Source organism: Uloborus diversus, chromosome 4, assembly GCF_026930045.1.
Source record: "Uloborus diversus isolate 005 chromosome 4, Udiv.v.3.1, whole genome shotgun sequence".
Classification (NCBI taxonomy): Eukaryota; Metazoa; Arthropoda; class Arachnida; order Araneae; family Uloboridae; genus Uloborus; species Uloborus diversus.
The window spans coordinates 38,661,712-38,675,862 of NC_072734.1; the positions used below are offsets into that span (position 1 = coordinate 38,661,712).

The 14,151-nt window shown below is 35.6% G+C and overlaps 1 protein-coding gene across 1 annotated transcript in view; it reads left to right on the forward strand.

Annotated features, from left to right (window-relative positions):
• The first annotated feature begins 6,858 nt into the window (after nucleotides 1-6,858).
• The window catches only part of LOC129219714 (A disintegrin and metalloproteinase with thrombospondin motifs 18-like), an 83,885-nt gene continuing 76,592 nt past the window's right edge, over nucleotides 6,859-14,151 (forward strand). Inside the window, exon 1 of the mRNA XM_054854000.1 lies at nucleotides 6,859-6,950. Within this exon, the coding sequence (XP_054709975.1) occupies nucleotides 6,864-6,950 (87 nt within the window). The 5' untranslated portion in view covers nucleotides 6,859-6,863. The remainder of the gene's footprint in view (nucleotides 6,951-14,151) is intronic.

Genomic DNA, 14,151 nt, shown 5'->3' on the forward strand with positions numbered 1-14,151 from the left:
CAGTATGGTAATGCATTTACAACGTTTAGCATTGCATTTTCTTGAAAAATCATTAACTACCTCCCCCAAAATTAATAAAATAAATAGAAAAGCATTGCCCCCATTTGCTTAATCCTAATAGTTTCAATTTCTGACAGCCCCTTTTCTCCCAATATGGATGAATAAGAAAGAAAATATATCTGTGAATAGAGAGATTGCAATACCGGAACAAATATTCAATACCGGTATTCGGTATATCTAAAACGTGATACCGGAATCCGGTATTAATACCGGTATTTGAAATTTCTGAAAAAATGCTTGAAAACTTTGTTTTGTTGCGACATTTCATAATTTTGTACAAAAATTGTGTTATTTATGAAGACGTATTGTGAACAAATATAAAACGATGGAATAAATATCGTAATAAAAAATGAATTATGATAAAAAACGTAATGAAATAATTGAACTGTCTCTAAGTCTGGAACTCATTTTAGTATTTAACTTGATTGCAGTTGAAAATACTCTTACTGAATTCATGCACGTCGGCGGTGCTGTTAACAATGCGCGATACACCTCCTCTAATTGTTTAGAAGTCCTTTACCTTCAAATACTTCGGTCTCTTACGCATTATTTTTGGATTAATCCCTTTGTATGTGTGTGTGTGTTTCTTTCGTATTGTGTGTATTATAATTACTTATAAAAAAATTATAGCTGGTGGTAATTTCTTTTCGAGAGTAGATACTTTTCCAATATTATAACATCTTTTTATCATTTTTTCTTGAGCAGAAGAGGGTTTTTTTTTTAATTATCAGCCCTTTGTTTTGAAATTTACGATAAACTAATTCGATCTTGTTAGTTTCTTTTATTAATTTTCGCTTTCTTTTTATAATTCTTTACAATTATAATTATGTAAATATCTGAAAATATGTTTCAATTGATTATGCTTTACCTCTATGCATATTTTAAAGGCACTGTAGAACTTCTAAACATTATCTTGCCAAGTATAAAGCTAAATAGGGAGATAGTACAACAAACCAATACTGGTGACAACATTTGTTAGGCTAACAAGAACAAGTTTTTGTCAAAATTTAGTACAGTTGAAACAAACTAGTATGTTGTGGCCATCACGAAACTTTCTTCTATATTTTTCCTTTTTCTGATCCCTCCCCATGCTTGACGAGGAAGCAATATTCCCAACAAAAACAAAATTACACATGCAAAAACTTGACGACTATCCCAATGTCTGAATTATTGCAAAAGCAAAGCAAAGAGCGAAAATTGAAAGTTATTTTAAAAGCCTTGCTTGAATTAATTACAAATATTTTATTTGTTAACAAACATAAGATGGCAACAGTTAAAAATTTTAAATCATTGAGATAATATTTCCGATCATTTCCATACAATTAAAATCACGAGAAATACGCAGACGACAATCTATTACGATTTATCTTTCTTATTGTTGCATTAATAAAAATATTTTTATTCGCAAAAAAAAAAAAAAAAAATCAACACCTCTTGGAGCGATCGGCGTCAAAATTGAACCAAAGCCTGTTTACATATGGATTCACATACATTCCAAATTTCAACCAGAACGTAGCATTACTTCTTGAGATAGGGCACTCAAAATGGAAAAAAAAGAACGGGTGATTGCGCTACCCCCTTTTTAGCTGTTGACACAAAAATAAAATCAGTTCTTATACCCACTAAGGGCTACTTGCCGATACATTTTTCTTTCATTCCGTTCATTATTTCTTGAGATACAGCAGTCACAATTGACGACAAAAAACGTTCTATAACTCAACCCCCGTTTGAGTTATTGACACCAAAATTGAATCAGCACATGATCCTGTTAATACCAACATATGGACCAAATTTTGTTTGATTCCGCCAGTTACTTCCTGAGGAATAGCAAGCACGCGTAACTCGAAAAACGTCCCATTGCTCCACCCCCCTTGGAGGAATTCGCGCCAAAAACTAATGGGCACAAGTTCACATAAGGGCACATATGTGTACTAAATTTCGTTCGATTTCATGCGGTAGATTTGTTGTAGAGCGGCCACAAAAAACTGGTCACACACAGACGTGACACACATACATACACACACACATACATACACACACTCACACAGACAGACAGACATTTTCCAAAAATGGTCGAAATGGACTCAGCACACCTCAAAACGTTCGAATCCGTCAAAATTCGAAATTCGAAAATTTGCACGAATCCAATACTTTCTTCTATATCTTAGATATAGAAGAAAGTAATAATTAAAAAATAAGTCAAAGTATTACTGCAATTGATTGTTGGAATCAATTGTTCCTAGCACAAGTGTATTCAAAATTTCACTAGAAATTAACTTTCACAAAAGGGAAAATGAGGGATCAGGGAAGTGGAAAAAATAAATGCACAAAATCGCATGAAAATGCTATTCGTCTCACCATCTATGAAGGTATCATTTTACAATCTTTCCACTACTTTTGTTAAATGATATTCTATTAGTTCAAGCTTTTGAAGACAAATTTTTACATCAACAGATCGATTTTGTTACTGTATCATGGGGAAAGAAATATACGTTTAAAATGAAAGTAGATATCTCAAAAGTTAAATTAAAACTGTTTAATTGAAACTATTTTTTATTTTCAGTTAATACCGAAAATACCGGCATTTATCTCAGCAAATATCGGTGTTCTGAAATTGCAAAATTGCTCGAAATACCGATATGCGGTACAACGGTATACCGGTATTGCAATCACTATCAGTGAAGAATGTATCTCACACAAAGTTTGCAAATCTAGAACCTAAAACGAAGCACTATTTATAACCACTATTTTGCACACAGAAAAAGTTTTAATTAATGGCAAATACTGTTTTGTTTTATCGATATTAGTTTTTTTTTGTATTCAAGTCAGATTGCTGATGCCACCAGGGAACATAAGCTCAAAATGATATTCTGAAAATTGACAGCATTGATAATGAAGATTAATTACAAATTTACACACAGATCCCTCATTAATCATTTTACTTTCGATAAAACTACAGTCGTTGTACTAACTGCCAATGTACTATCAGACAGAGTTTTTTTTTTTTTTTTTTTTAAATTCTGTTACGGAATTTGTTTGACACACCCATTTGCATGTTCTTGTATTTTCATTATAACTTTTGCGTTTTGTTTTTTGGACATTTAAATAAAAAACTCGTTTGTTTTATGGAATTAATTTGAAACAAAGATAGAAATTCAACGAATTACTTTCAGGCTGGAGTATAACATTAGGAGAGAGAAGGAATTAGATTTATAACCATAAAACATCAGCATATTCTCATCAGAACTTAACGAAATTCGTCGCAAATATGACTCTACAGACCTGTATTGTTACAAATAAACGATTGAAATCGGTTTATCCCTAGTTTAGCCGACATTTAAAATTTCTGCCCCCCTTAACGTATCAAAAAGTATGATTGAAACTGAAAAACATGGAGGGGGAATTTCGTGACGCCAAAACTGGGGGGGGGGGAAGAGACACACCTTAAATTCATGAAAGTGAAAAAAAAAAAACTGATATGCGTTGAAGAATTAATGACTGAGGGTTGATGCAACTGTAATTTTTCCACCGCAAGGGAAGAGAGTAATAAAAAGTACTGAAACGTGCATAAATGCACAATGCACAGCACATCGTCTCCTCAGAGCAACAGAAAGATATCTAAGCCTAAGAAAAACAGTAAGATATCCTACTGTCATCTTAAAGCTACAACATAGGAATTGGAAAACACGGGCTTTGACAGAAACTCTCTGCCCTGTGGTTTTGTACCAGATTTATGACGCAGCCACGCACAGCACATACGTGCTTCCATACCAAGATACAGAATTCTTTTCAGCAGTCTGCGCCGACGCAGATGAAAAAATCAAGCGAGCTGATGTGCATCACATGACTTCTTTTTACTCCAATTTAATGTCATTTCCCCATTACTGGCAATTTTAATGTGATTCAATAGTTTACTCTCTAATATCACCAAGAGTGGCCATATTAAAACAGATTTTTAAAAAAAATCGCCAAATTTGTCGCCAAGTTGGCGAGCAAACTTGGCGACCAAAAGACTGGCGATATATCGCCAAGTGTCCGCCAAGTTATAACACCACTTGAGTTTACATCGAAATTAACAATGGTTTACCTCCAAAAAGGGGCAAAAGACCCCTTTAGAAACACCCGAATGCAACCAAAAGAGAAGGTACAGAACTAGACCCCACTAGAAGTCTACGTAATAAATTTCAACTTTCTAGGACTTACCGTTCTTGAGTTATGCGACATACATCCGCACATACGCACATCCTCACATACGCACATACATACATATAGGTACATACAGATGTCACGAGAAAATCTGTTGTAATAAACTCAGGAATCGTCATTATGGATATTTCGCGTGTCTTTATGTTCTTAGGCACTTATCCACGTGTGATCGAGTCGAAAAAAAAACTCAATATTCATTCGAGGGTAAGTAAAATGGAAATTACGGTCGATATTTGAGTGAAATTCTTTTTTTTTTTATCTCGAATACAATACTTCCTTTTTTGAAAAAGGAAGTAAAAGTAATCTACAAGATAAGCCGACAATAGGTTAATAGTAAAATCTAAATCGGCACCGAGAGATGCTTAAAAAAGTGCAAATGCAAGTGCATGCTACCTGTGTATTGTATACCACAAATACGGTACATCTCCAAAGTAGCTGAAAAAGTTAAGATTTTTTTTCCTTTAAAAAAGAATCAGATTTTTTCTTCCCAGAGAAACAATCTGTAGACTTTTTTAGAATGTGACAAGAAGAGTGACATCATGCATTTTTTATGACAACGTGATTATGGAAAACAGCGTGACATTTGACGAAGGGGAGACAGTAAGGTGAAGTGTGACACTTCGGTGACACAGTTAGGAAGGGGGTCAAATTTTATGAAAAAAAGTGTGACATCATTTGTGGACAGCCCCTTTAGAATATCGATATAAAATTTTTATTTCAACTAAAATGCATGATATCACACTTCTTGTTACCCCCTACCTCCCCCCTGTCACAAACTGTCACAGTTTCATAAATCCCCAAATCCCCCTTCAAATCGTGACATCAGTTGTGGAAGACCCCCCAATATTTTTGCGTTTTGCTTACTTTTACTCTAATAACTGCAATAACACTGCACAATATGAGTGGCGCACGAGGCAGTAAAAAAGAGAAAAATTGTGCTGTACAAGTTCCCTTCCCATACTGTATTGAAACCATGGGCACCACAGTAGGAGATCACTTCATTCTCCAGGGTCTCCTGTACCTTCCACTATACGTAGTTTAACCGGTTGGGGCCCAGATGGCCCAGCTCTGTTTTTTGACCCGGACCAGGCTATCCCAGATCCAGCACCCCCAGGGGGTTTGAAATGGGACATTGTGACCACGACCATATTTAACGTGCCCCTGTCACCATTAACGAACACGGAGGATCTTTGACCGGTTGGAATCGAAATCAGTACACTCCACGCGTTACCGATTAGGCCACCACTCCCGTTCACGAGAGGTCACTGTGATCTCCCAAAATTTTTCTTATTCCGGAAGTTTTGACTTAACATTTGGAAAATTTGGAGGCCAGTTTACAGTATTGCATTTCTGCTATTATCTTTGACTATTTTGAATAATGCCTAATGTATCTTCTTACTTGATGTAAATATGTATTTATGTATGATTTTTTAAAACTCATTCGCTAGAATTCGGAGTTTTATTCAGTAAATTGCTAATTTATCCTCTCCCGAAAATGTAGGCTTGGGGTCACGCCCGTCATTTCGAATTCTTCCAGGGGGGGGGAGGGGGGTACAAAATCAAAGCAAATTTTATCAAAAAATAGCAAAATCACGCCCACGTACATGTGAATATCGATTCCAAAAACTCAGGGAGGGAGGGCAATTGCTCCCTCCAGACAGGGGCAGATTCAGGGGAGGGTCAAAGGGTCAGGTGATCCCCCTGCGGCATGAATTTTATTATGATTGTTACTAAACTTACAATTTTCGTTACAATTTTCAGATCTGAAAAAATAGTACATGAAATCAATGTTAACCTTTTTTTTTTGCTTGGTTCTATCTGCAAGGTACTTTTTTTCAGTATGTCATATTTCAAAGGATTGACTGAGTTCGGTTACTGGGCTATTGCTCTTTTGAGATTTTCGTTCATTTTTAAAAGAAAAATATATTCAAAGTTAACGACAACGTGTCTAGTCTGTTTACCTAAAGAAGTATGACATTACTGAAAATTTTACCCATCTATATTTTAAGGTAACTTGCGCCAAGATCTATGTCGCAAGTTACACAAAATTTAGTGAGGGGGAGGGGTGGGGGGCAATTTGAAATGATAAGAAATTTGATCTCCTTTGGGGGGGAGGGTGGGGGGGAGGGGGCTCCGTAGGAGGTCTGCCCCTTCTCGCCCCCCCCCTTAACTGATACTTTTTTTATGTTGGAAGTATATAACGCTGACCATTGAAACTTGATCCCCGTTACAAAAATTTCTAGATCCGCTCCAGCCTCCAGACCCTCTAAATGACAGGGAACTGCTTGGAGTACTCTGACTAAAAGTTAGCATCTGAAAAGGTGCAGATAACAACAGAAAGTTTGGGAAACGTTGAATTAAGCAATTTCCAGCAGAAAAAAAATATAAAAGAAAAAAATATAAAACTCCACAACAGGTCTTCCACGGTTGGCGAGTTTGCAGCTTCATAATTCATCGGTGTCCTCTTGACAGGCGAACGGCCGGCAGCAAGCCAATCGGGATTCTGTGAGTAAAAACGCCGGTAGAAGCTTTGTTCGTTTTTTTGGCACTCTCGAGTAAAAAGCCGCGGGCGCGCACTCACTAGCATTCAGAACGGCATGGTTCCACGTGCTATGTGGTGGTCGGTTGCGTGGTTGCTGCTCGGTTTCGCCGGGAGAGCGGCCGGCGTGGATTTTAATGACCAGGTAAAAATATTTTGATTAAGGTCTTGAGCTGAAAGGGTTCGCCCGAGGTCTAAAAATTTAGGGTGGGATTTCTCGTTATAAAGAACAACTTTCATATTTTTCCGATCTTAATATTGTTAAAAGTAGTAATGCTGTTTTGAGCTTATGAAGCATATCTTCCGAAATTGATAAATGTGTTTTCAAAACATCATTCTTTCAACTTGACTAGTAACATTACGAGTTTAGTGTTTTATGTACTTGCTATAATTCCGTAGATTACGTCTGGAATAAACAAAAAGCGATTTTGTTTATTATTTCATGCTATTGGTATCGTTGGGGCTCAAATCCACTAATATTGGAAAAAAAAGTTTGTCAGTATGAATGTTACGGCAGAAATATGTACTTCTTTATGATATTTACAAATCATATGTACTTATGTCTTATGTATATGAAATTGATTAATTTGGTTTTGAGAGCTCATGCTCATTAGTTCACTCAAAATATTATGAACTGAATATTATGAAAGTTTATATAAGTGTCATAATTTCGCAAACTACGTCTGAAATAAATGAATTTAAAATGAGTTACTTGTTTATTATTTTGTACTCTTAGTTTCGTTGGAGCTCAGGGTTACAAAATTGTTAATGCTGATTTAAAGTTCAAAGGCTACACGCGAAATAAGTAGGGGTGCAATGTGTGATTTCATGATGTGCTTTCTGGTCGAAAGCTTGTTGTTTTCAACAAGTTGAAAAATTAGCTCAGTTAAAAAAAAAGTAATTCTATTATTTTGAGATTTTACTTTTTCACGGAACTGAATTTAAAATGCATGGACTGGTTCAAAGTATATAAATTGCGTCTAAAGTACACAAATTCATTTCGTAACTTCACCGTGTCATGCTAACGTTAATGCAAAGGATAAGTTCAATGATGGGATGAAACTAATGTTTTCTGCATAATTGAACGTTTTTGTGCGAAATAAATTGATTGCGCGATTGCTTTCCTTACTTCTGTGTCGATTCGTTTTGCTTTTTCATCAGAGACATCAGACGATTTTTCTACAATTTTCTCTGGGCGAATTTGTTGTCTGTCGAGGAGAACCTGGTGTAACCGTTTCTCTAGTCTTGTCTGTAAGTGCATTGACTACATGTTTTAACTTTTAACAGTGACCCATTGCAATCGTATTTCAGTGTTATTTTTTCCAAATTGAAGGGTTAGGTTATGTATCTGTGTTTTGTCGATAAAACTGTTCATCAATTGACAGAGTAACGCAACCCGTAAGATACTGTAAAAGCACTTATATTCGAGAAGCACTAAATCTCTCGATTTTCTCAAGCCTATCAAAATCTCAAAATGTTACCACTTCATCCATGTAATTAACTTTCATACTGTTTTTAGAAAATTGCGAAATTTTCGGATCGCAAAAATTAAGTACTTTTACAGTATTTATTTCACTATTAAGAGCTTACAAAGTAATAAATAATGATATATGATTGAATAGTCTCTTCCTTGTGCGATGGAATTTTTTCATATTTAAAAAAAAAAAGTTTCTTTACATTATGGACTATTCAAAAATGTCTTCAATTGTTCGCATGTGCCCCGAAAGGGGGGGGGTACATGTGAACAAGCTTGGGGCACAGGTGAACACGATTGAAAAATGCAGGAGGAGCATCATATTTCAACGAAAAACTCGTTATAATGAAGCATATACGAACATACCAATAAACAATCAAGGACTTGTAACGTATACTGTGTTAGTTTGAGATAATATCTAACCGTCATTAAGAAAATATATTTTCCGGATTATGTAACTCTGCTCTCTGTCAAATTTTAAAGTTACATACATATTCTAATCACTGGATCGACAAGATAGTCTTTTCTTGTTATATAGTACGTTTAAGCTTCATGCAGAATATGATGATGATTGAAACTATTCTAAACTAGTTTTTAGTTAAAGGAAAATATTTTGTCTTTATTTTCCATACAAATATTAAATATCATTAAATTTTTGGCCAACTATTTAGTAACTAGAAAGTCGCCCGTCAAGGTATGATGGGAGAAAATTGCTTCTAATCTTCTAAATTTAAACGAAGCAATTGCCTGTTTTATGACTTTTTTATATTTGAAATTTTAACCCTAACTCCCGTGGATTAACCCTAAACTCCAATGGATAGCGTTAATTTTCAACCACTTTTTTGATTCTTCATTCCCCTAAAATGACTGGTAAGACTACCAGTAAAACAGTTAAGTTACCAGATAGAGTTCAGCCTTATTACAATAAAGCTTTTTCCTGCACGTTGAACATTACCGAAATATATTATAAAATTATCATGCCGTGGTGCGAGTTTCATTGTTAAAGCACGCGGGTTACTCGAACATCAGCTATTATTTATATGAGGATTATAGAATTAAAACAATAATAAAATAAATAATTAATAATTCTGTAAGAATAATTAACAGTAAATTTACAAACCGATTGCTCTTTACATATCTTTTAACACTTAAATAAGCCTGCACTAACATTTATTAAAACTACAATAACATTATTGGGGAAAGGATGTAGAAACTGTTCGCATGCTCCCCCACAAGACTTGTGGGGGGGTGGGGAGGGAAGGGCACTTAGTGCCCTTCCCTCACCTTAGAACGAATTTTCAAAAATAGACTTTTTAAATTAATTACAATATTTAAACATTGGCATAAATTTACATGAATGTTCATTTTTGGTTTGCAGTAATTAAATTAGCTTATTAGTTACTTCAAAATATGTTTTTACACGAAGAAGACAGTGATAAAAGTACATCAGCATGTGCGAAAACCAAGAAGCTGTCACCACAGGAACATAAACTGGCTCCTTGGCTCTGAAAATTTGGTTAAGAAGTAGGGTTGGTACTGCCATTGCTTGAGAATTTTAAAGATTTTTTGCTTGACAATGACATTATTCTAGTAAACCATGTTCACATTATTCCCCATGCTTACATGTGCCCCCTTTTCCCCTACTTGAGCCCCAGCACCCTGTCACTAAGTGTCAGACTTCAATTTAACCTCTTCCCTTGTCACATGACCCTTTTGCACTACATGGACAAATTGCTGCAAAAAAACCTCTTTATATTAAAAAAAGTAAGGTGAAAGAAAATTTTGAAAGAAGTCTGTAGCGGGCAAGCGTTCAGGAGACCCCATAAACCTACAGCCTTGAAATGTTGTACAAAATTACTTCGACTCCCGGTGGTTTGCACCTGGGGGGTTTTGTTTTCTAAAATTCGAATTAGTTTTTTTATATTTAATTTTTTAAACTCAAATTTCGCGTGAATTGCCCATTATTGATTATTAAAGGAGTGAAAAATTACTTGCACATATTAATATTATATATCATTGGGATTTTCCGCGTTTTACGCAATTTGTTTCAATGCTCTAACTTAAATACGGCTGGAGTTATTTGCGTTTTTTGCTCGAACTTTCTTAGGCTTAGCTAAAATTTAGGCACTACGTTTTTCATTAAATCTATCCGTAAAACGTGAAGGAATTGTCCCACAGTTTTCTTTTTGACACGGTGGCAAGAGCGATCTAGCTCAACCTATGGTCGAAAAACTTAGCTTCTATCTCCAAAGAAAAAACAAGTTACAAGCAGTTTTAATCAAGTTCGAAAAATCTCATTTCCATTCAAATTATTGATGCTTTATTTGGCGTTGCCATAGTTACGTCTTTTCGATTCGTTTGTGTCTTCTTTCTTACTCACAAATTTTAAGGGTTTCGACTTTAACGGAAAATCTTTTTAACGGAAGCTCAACTCAATTCAAGCTCCGAGCTAAAGAGCAAAATGTATTACCAGAGATCACGAATATGAAAGCGACTTTTCAAACGTACACAATTGCAGTTTTGCAATGCTCAGGAGCCTCCTAGCTCTTATCGCTCTACAAGTTGGTACAAATTATTTTGAAACCCGGGGAAGGGGTGCTTTTTCTTCCAAAGGGAGCTATCTCATAATGCGTTTTTGATCTGTTTCTTTCTAATTGACGATTTAAATCTTTGCAAATCAAATAAGATTGCGAAGCAATCTTCTGGTGTTGGTGAGAATTAGTGAGCAGGGAGCAGAGCCCCCTAGTGTTATAAGAAATTCCAATCAAAATCTGTGATGTCACACTTTTTGCTACCTCTCTCTCCCCCCTTGTCACAAACTGTTACAGCTTCACGAACACTACCCCCCCCCCCACCCGTCGAAAGCGTGACATCATATATGGACGACCTCTTTGTACTTGGGCTAATAGAGAACTCAAATACTAATATAATAAAATGAGGTAGTGAAAAAAAAGGAACATGAGTGGATTTTTTAAAGTTTTGTGTAAAACAGATGCCAAGTTAAAACCATAGGACTGGCATTCATTTTTTTTTCTAAACCATGCAGTACAATAGCACCTTCTAGAGGGCTACTGTTAGGGGTGCCCTGATAAGAGGTCATGGGAGGCCACAGTGATCTTCCCAAAATTCCTAATTCGGCAAATTTTGTCTCGCGATTCGGAAAACTTTGAGACATCATTGTAAAATAAATTTTTTTTATTTTATTTTTTGTTTTTGAAAATGATGCCTTCGGTCATTCGGCAAAATTCGGAGTGTCACTTGCCGAATTGAAAAATTTTCTCTCTCAAAAATTTTAGTTCGTGGCGATCTTGGCTGCTATTACCATCTTTTGCCTCAAAACAGACGCAAGTTTCTCCTACTTTGTAAGTTATCAGCAAATATTTATTTTTTACTTTTGAAGCACCCTTTGATTCTAGGTGCTTCAAATGTGGATCTAAAATTCTTTTATGAATCAAATTATGATACTTATTGTCGTTCATTTTTGAGTGGAATAAATAAGTATTAAAAACCACCGAAAAATAACGGACGCAGCTGTCCGCGTAAATTGTCGCCTAAGCGTGCTTTTTTTTCTTTTTCTAAATCACAATTGCATGCATAAGTTGGGTTTTTTAATTTCTTTTTTTTTTACTTCACAAAATAGCATAATTTAGAAAATAACTTAAAAAACATGTTCTTGTTATTTCACGTATATACAAGTACGTACGTACGCATCTGACGTACGTACGTACAAGTACGCAAGCACTCAGGTATGAACAATACAGATGCTCTTCAAATCAGTAAAAAGTTCCAGCTTAAGCACTACTATTTTTCATAAGCACTCATAAGATTGGTAAACCATTAATGCCTAATTATCGTCAAATGGGGGTACAATATCAATTCATATACCACAAAGACCTATTTATACCAAATCAGAAGGATAATGATACGACTTTTCACGCAAAATATGAAACCGAACCTGTGAAACAAGTATTTGCGAACGTTGTGGAGGCGAAATTCAATACCTCCCATTCAAAAGTAAAATCCTCCTCCCAGGACAATAGCCCGTAATGTGATTTTGAATTCGCAGCTGAAGGAGGGCGATTGTCTTACATTTCGGATTGAATATCAGGCAGAGGAAAGGCTCCGTTTCTCTGCCTTCAAGTTTTCCTACTTATAATATCTCACAAAGATATCCTCTCTTCTAGAACTGGTAATTGTGAATCGCGTTTTTTATTGGGCGAAGATTTGGAGATTAATGGACTTTTCTGCGCCAAAATATTCTCTACAGAATTAGGTACTTTTTTTTAATGGGGTAGTTTCCAAAAATTTAAAAGTACTTTTTTCTGAAAGAGCATGTTTAAAAACGTAGGATCTGACCATTTTTTAAATAATTTGCTTAAGTTTAATATTATTAAAAAAATACTTAAATCGATGAGCTTTCATTGTTTATATTTCTACCGATGACATCACAAATGATGAAATACTATTCACTGTGGCCATTCACAGAGCAAAATATTTAATTCGCATCTTTACTCACGTGTATTGGCAACGATATGGTTGATAGCAAGCGTAGAGCGCAATGTTTAATTCCCTTCTTGATTATCATAATGTGGAAAGATGCGCCAAAATGGATTATTTGTGACGTCATCAAGACCACGCCTTGTTTGAAAAATCAGACATTTTAAAAAATTAAAAAATTACTGTTGGGAAAATGAAAGTATTTTCTGGGCCCATGTTATTATTTTTGCTTATTCTATCAATTTCGGTGACTAAAAGTAGTACTTTTGACTGGCGGAAACAACCCTCATTAGCAGTTTTGATTTGGAGTGGGGAAAAAATCAATATATAAGAGGTTTTTGGTCTATCTACTTTGTTTCCACTAAATTGCTAAATATTGACACCACCCCTTTTAGAACGTTTTTCAATGTTTTTAAAAGTTTTTAAAGTAACTTAAGTTGTTTTTATTCCAAAGATACAAGTGTAGGGATAATGCAGTTCTGGTAAGTTGAGCTATGAGCTGAACAATGTTTACTTACCTCTTTTTTAGGGGATTCAGTAGGAAAGGGATGTGTTATTGGCGCGCATTTAAGTTGAAATATGTACTGTTGCATAACCAAACACATTTCGGTGCCAGATCTTTGGTTTTTCCGAGCCGTGGAATCTTTAATCCCAAGTTTCATAGAGAGCGGGCGGGGGGGGGGGGGGCACTCAGAATTTGCAAGTCCTTGCCTCCCAGGGCAAGGACTTGCCCCCCCCCCCCCCCCGCACTGGCAGTTACCCTTCCCTTTTTCCCCCAAAAGAGGTAAATATTGTCAAGGATTATTGGGGAAAAAGTTTTGTCATTCCTAAGGTTTAATATTTTTAAAATCTATGTTTGGCAGGGGAAAAAAACGAAACTCTAGGCGTTTTACTATTCTGCAGGGAATTCGTGACAGTAACAAAAGCATGAAGTGATAAAATGGTTAACGATCAAAATAAAATTCTGCATTGCTTATTTGATACTTTGTAATGAGACTATTTTACCAGCTTATCTGTTGTAAACTATTTTGTTGATGTGCTTAAGAATGCATGGTTGTTCAGAGCAGGTGCGTTCATGAAAATTAAAGTAAAAGAATTGCTCCTTAAAAATGTTACTACAAGAAGGTCTGTTATGGGCAATCGGGAGGGAGAGGGGGGGGGGGGGAGGGCCAATTGACCCCGTTGGATTTTGAAACCATAATGGAATTGAACATTTTTGCTTGTATTTTGATTATTTTTTCTCATAATATGCATTGAGTTCATACCCTTTGCCCTCCCCCCCCCTCGCGAAAAATGTTGAAATTACAGGTCTGACTACATGGATAGTACGTATTACTATGAAAGTTTTTTTTAATCGAGAAAATAAATTAGAAAA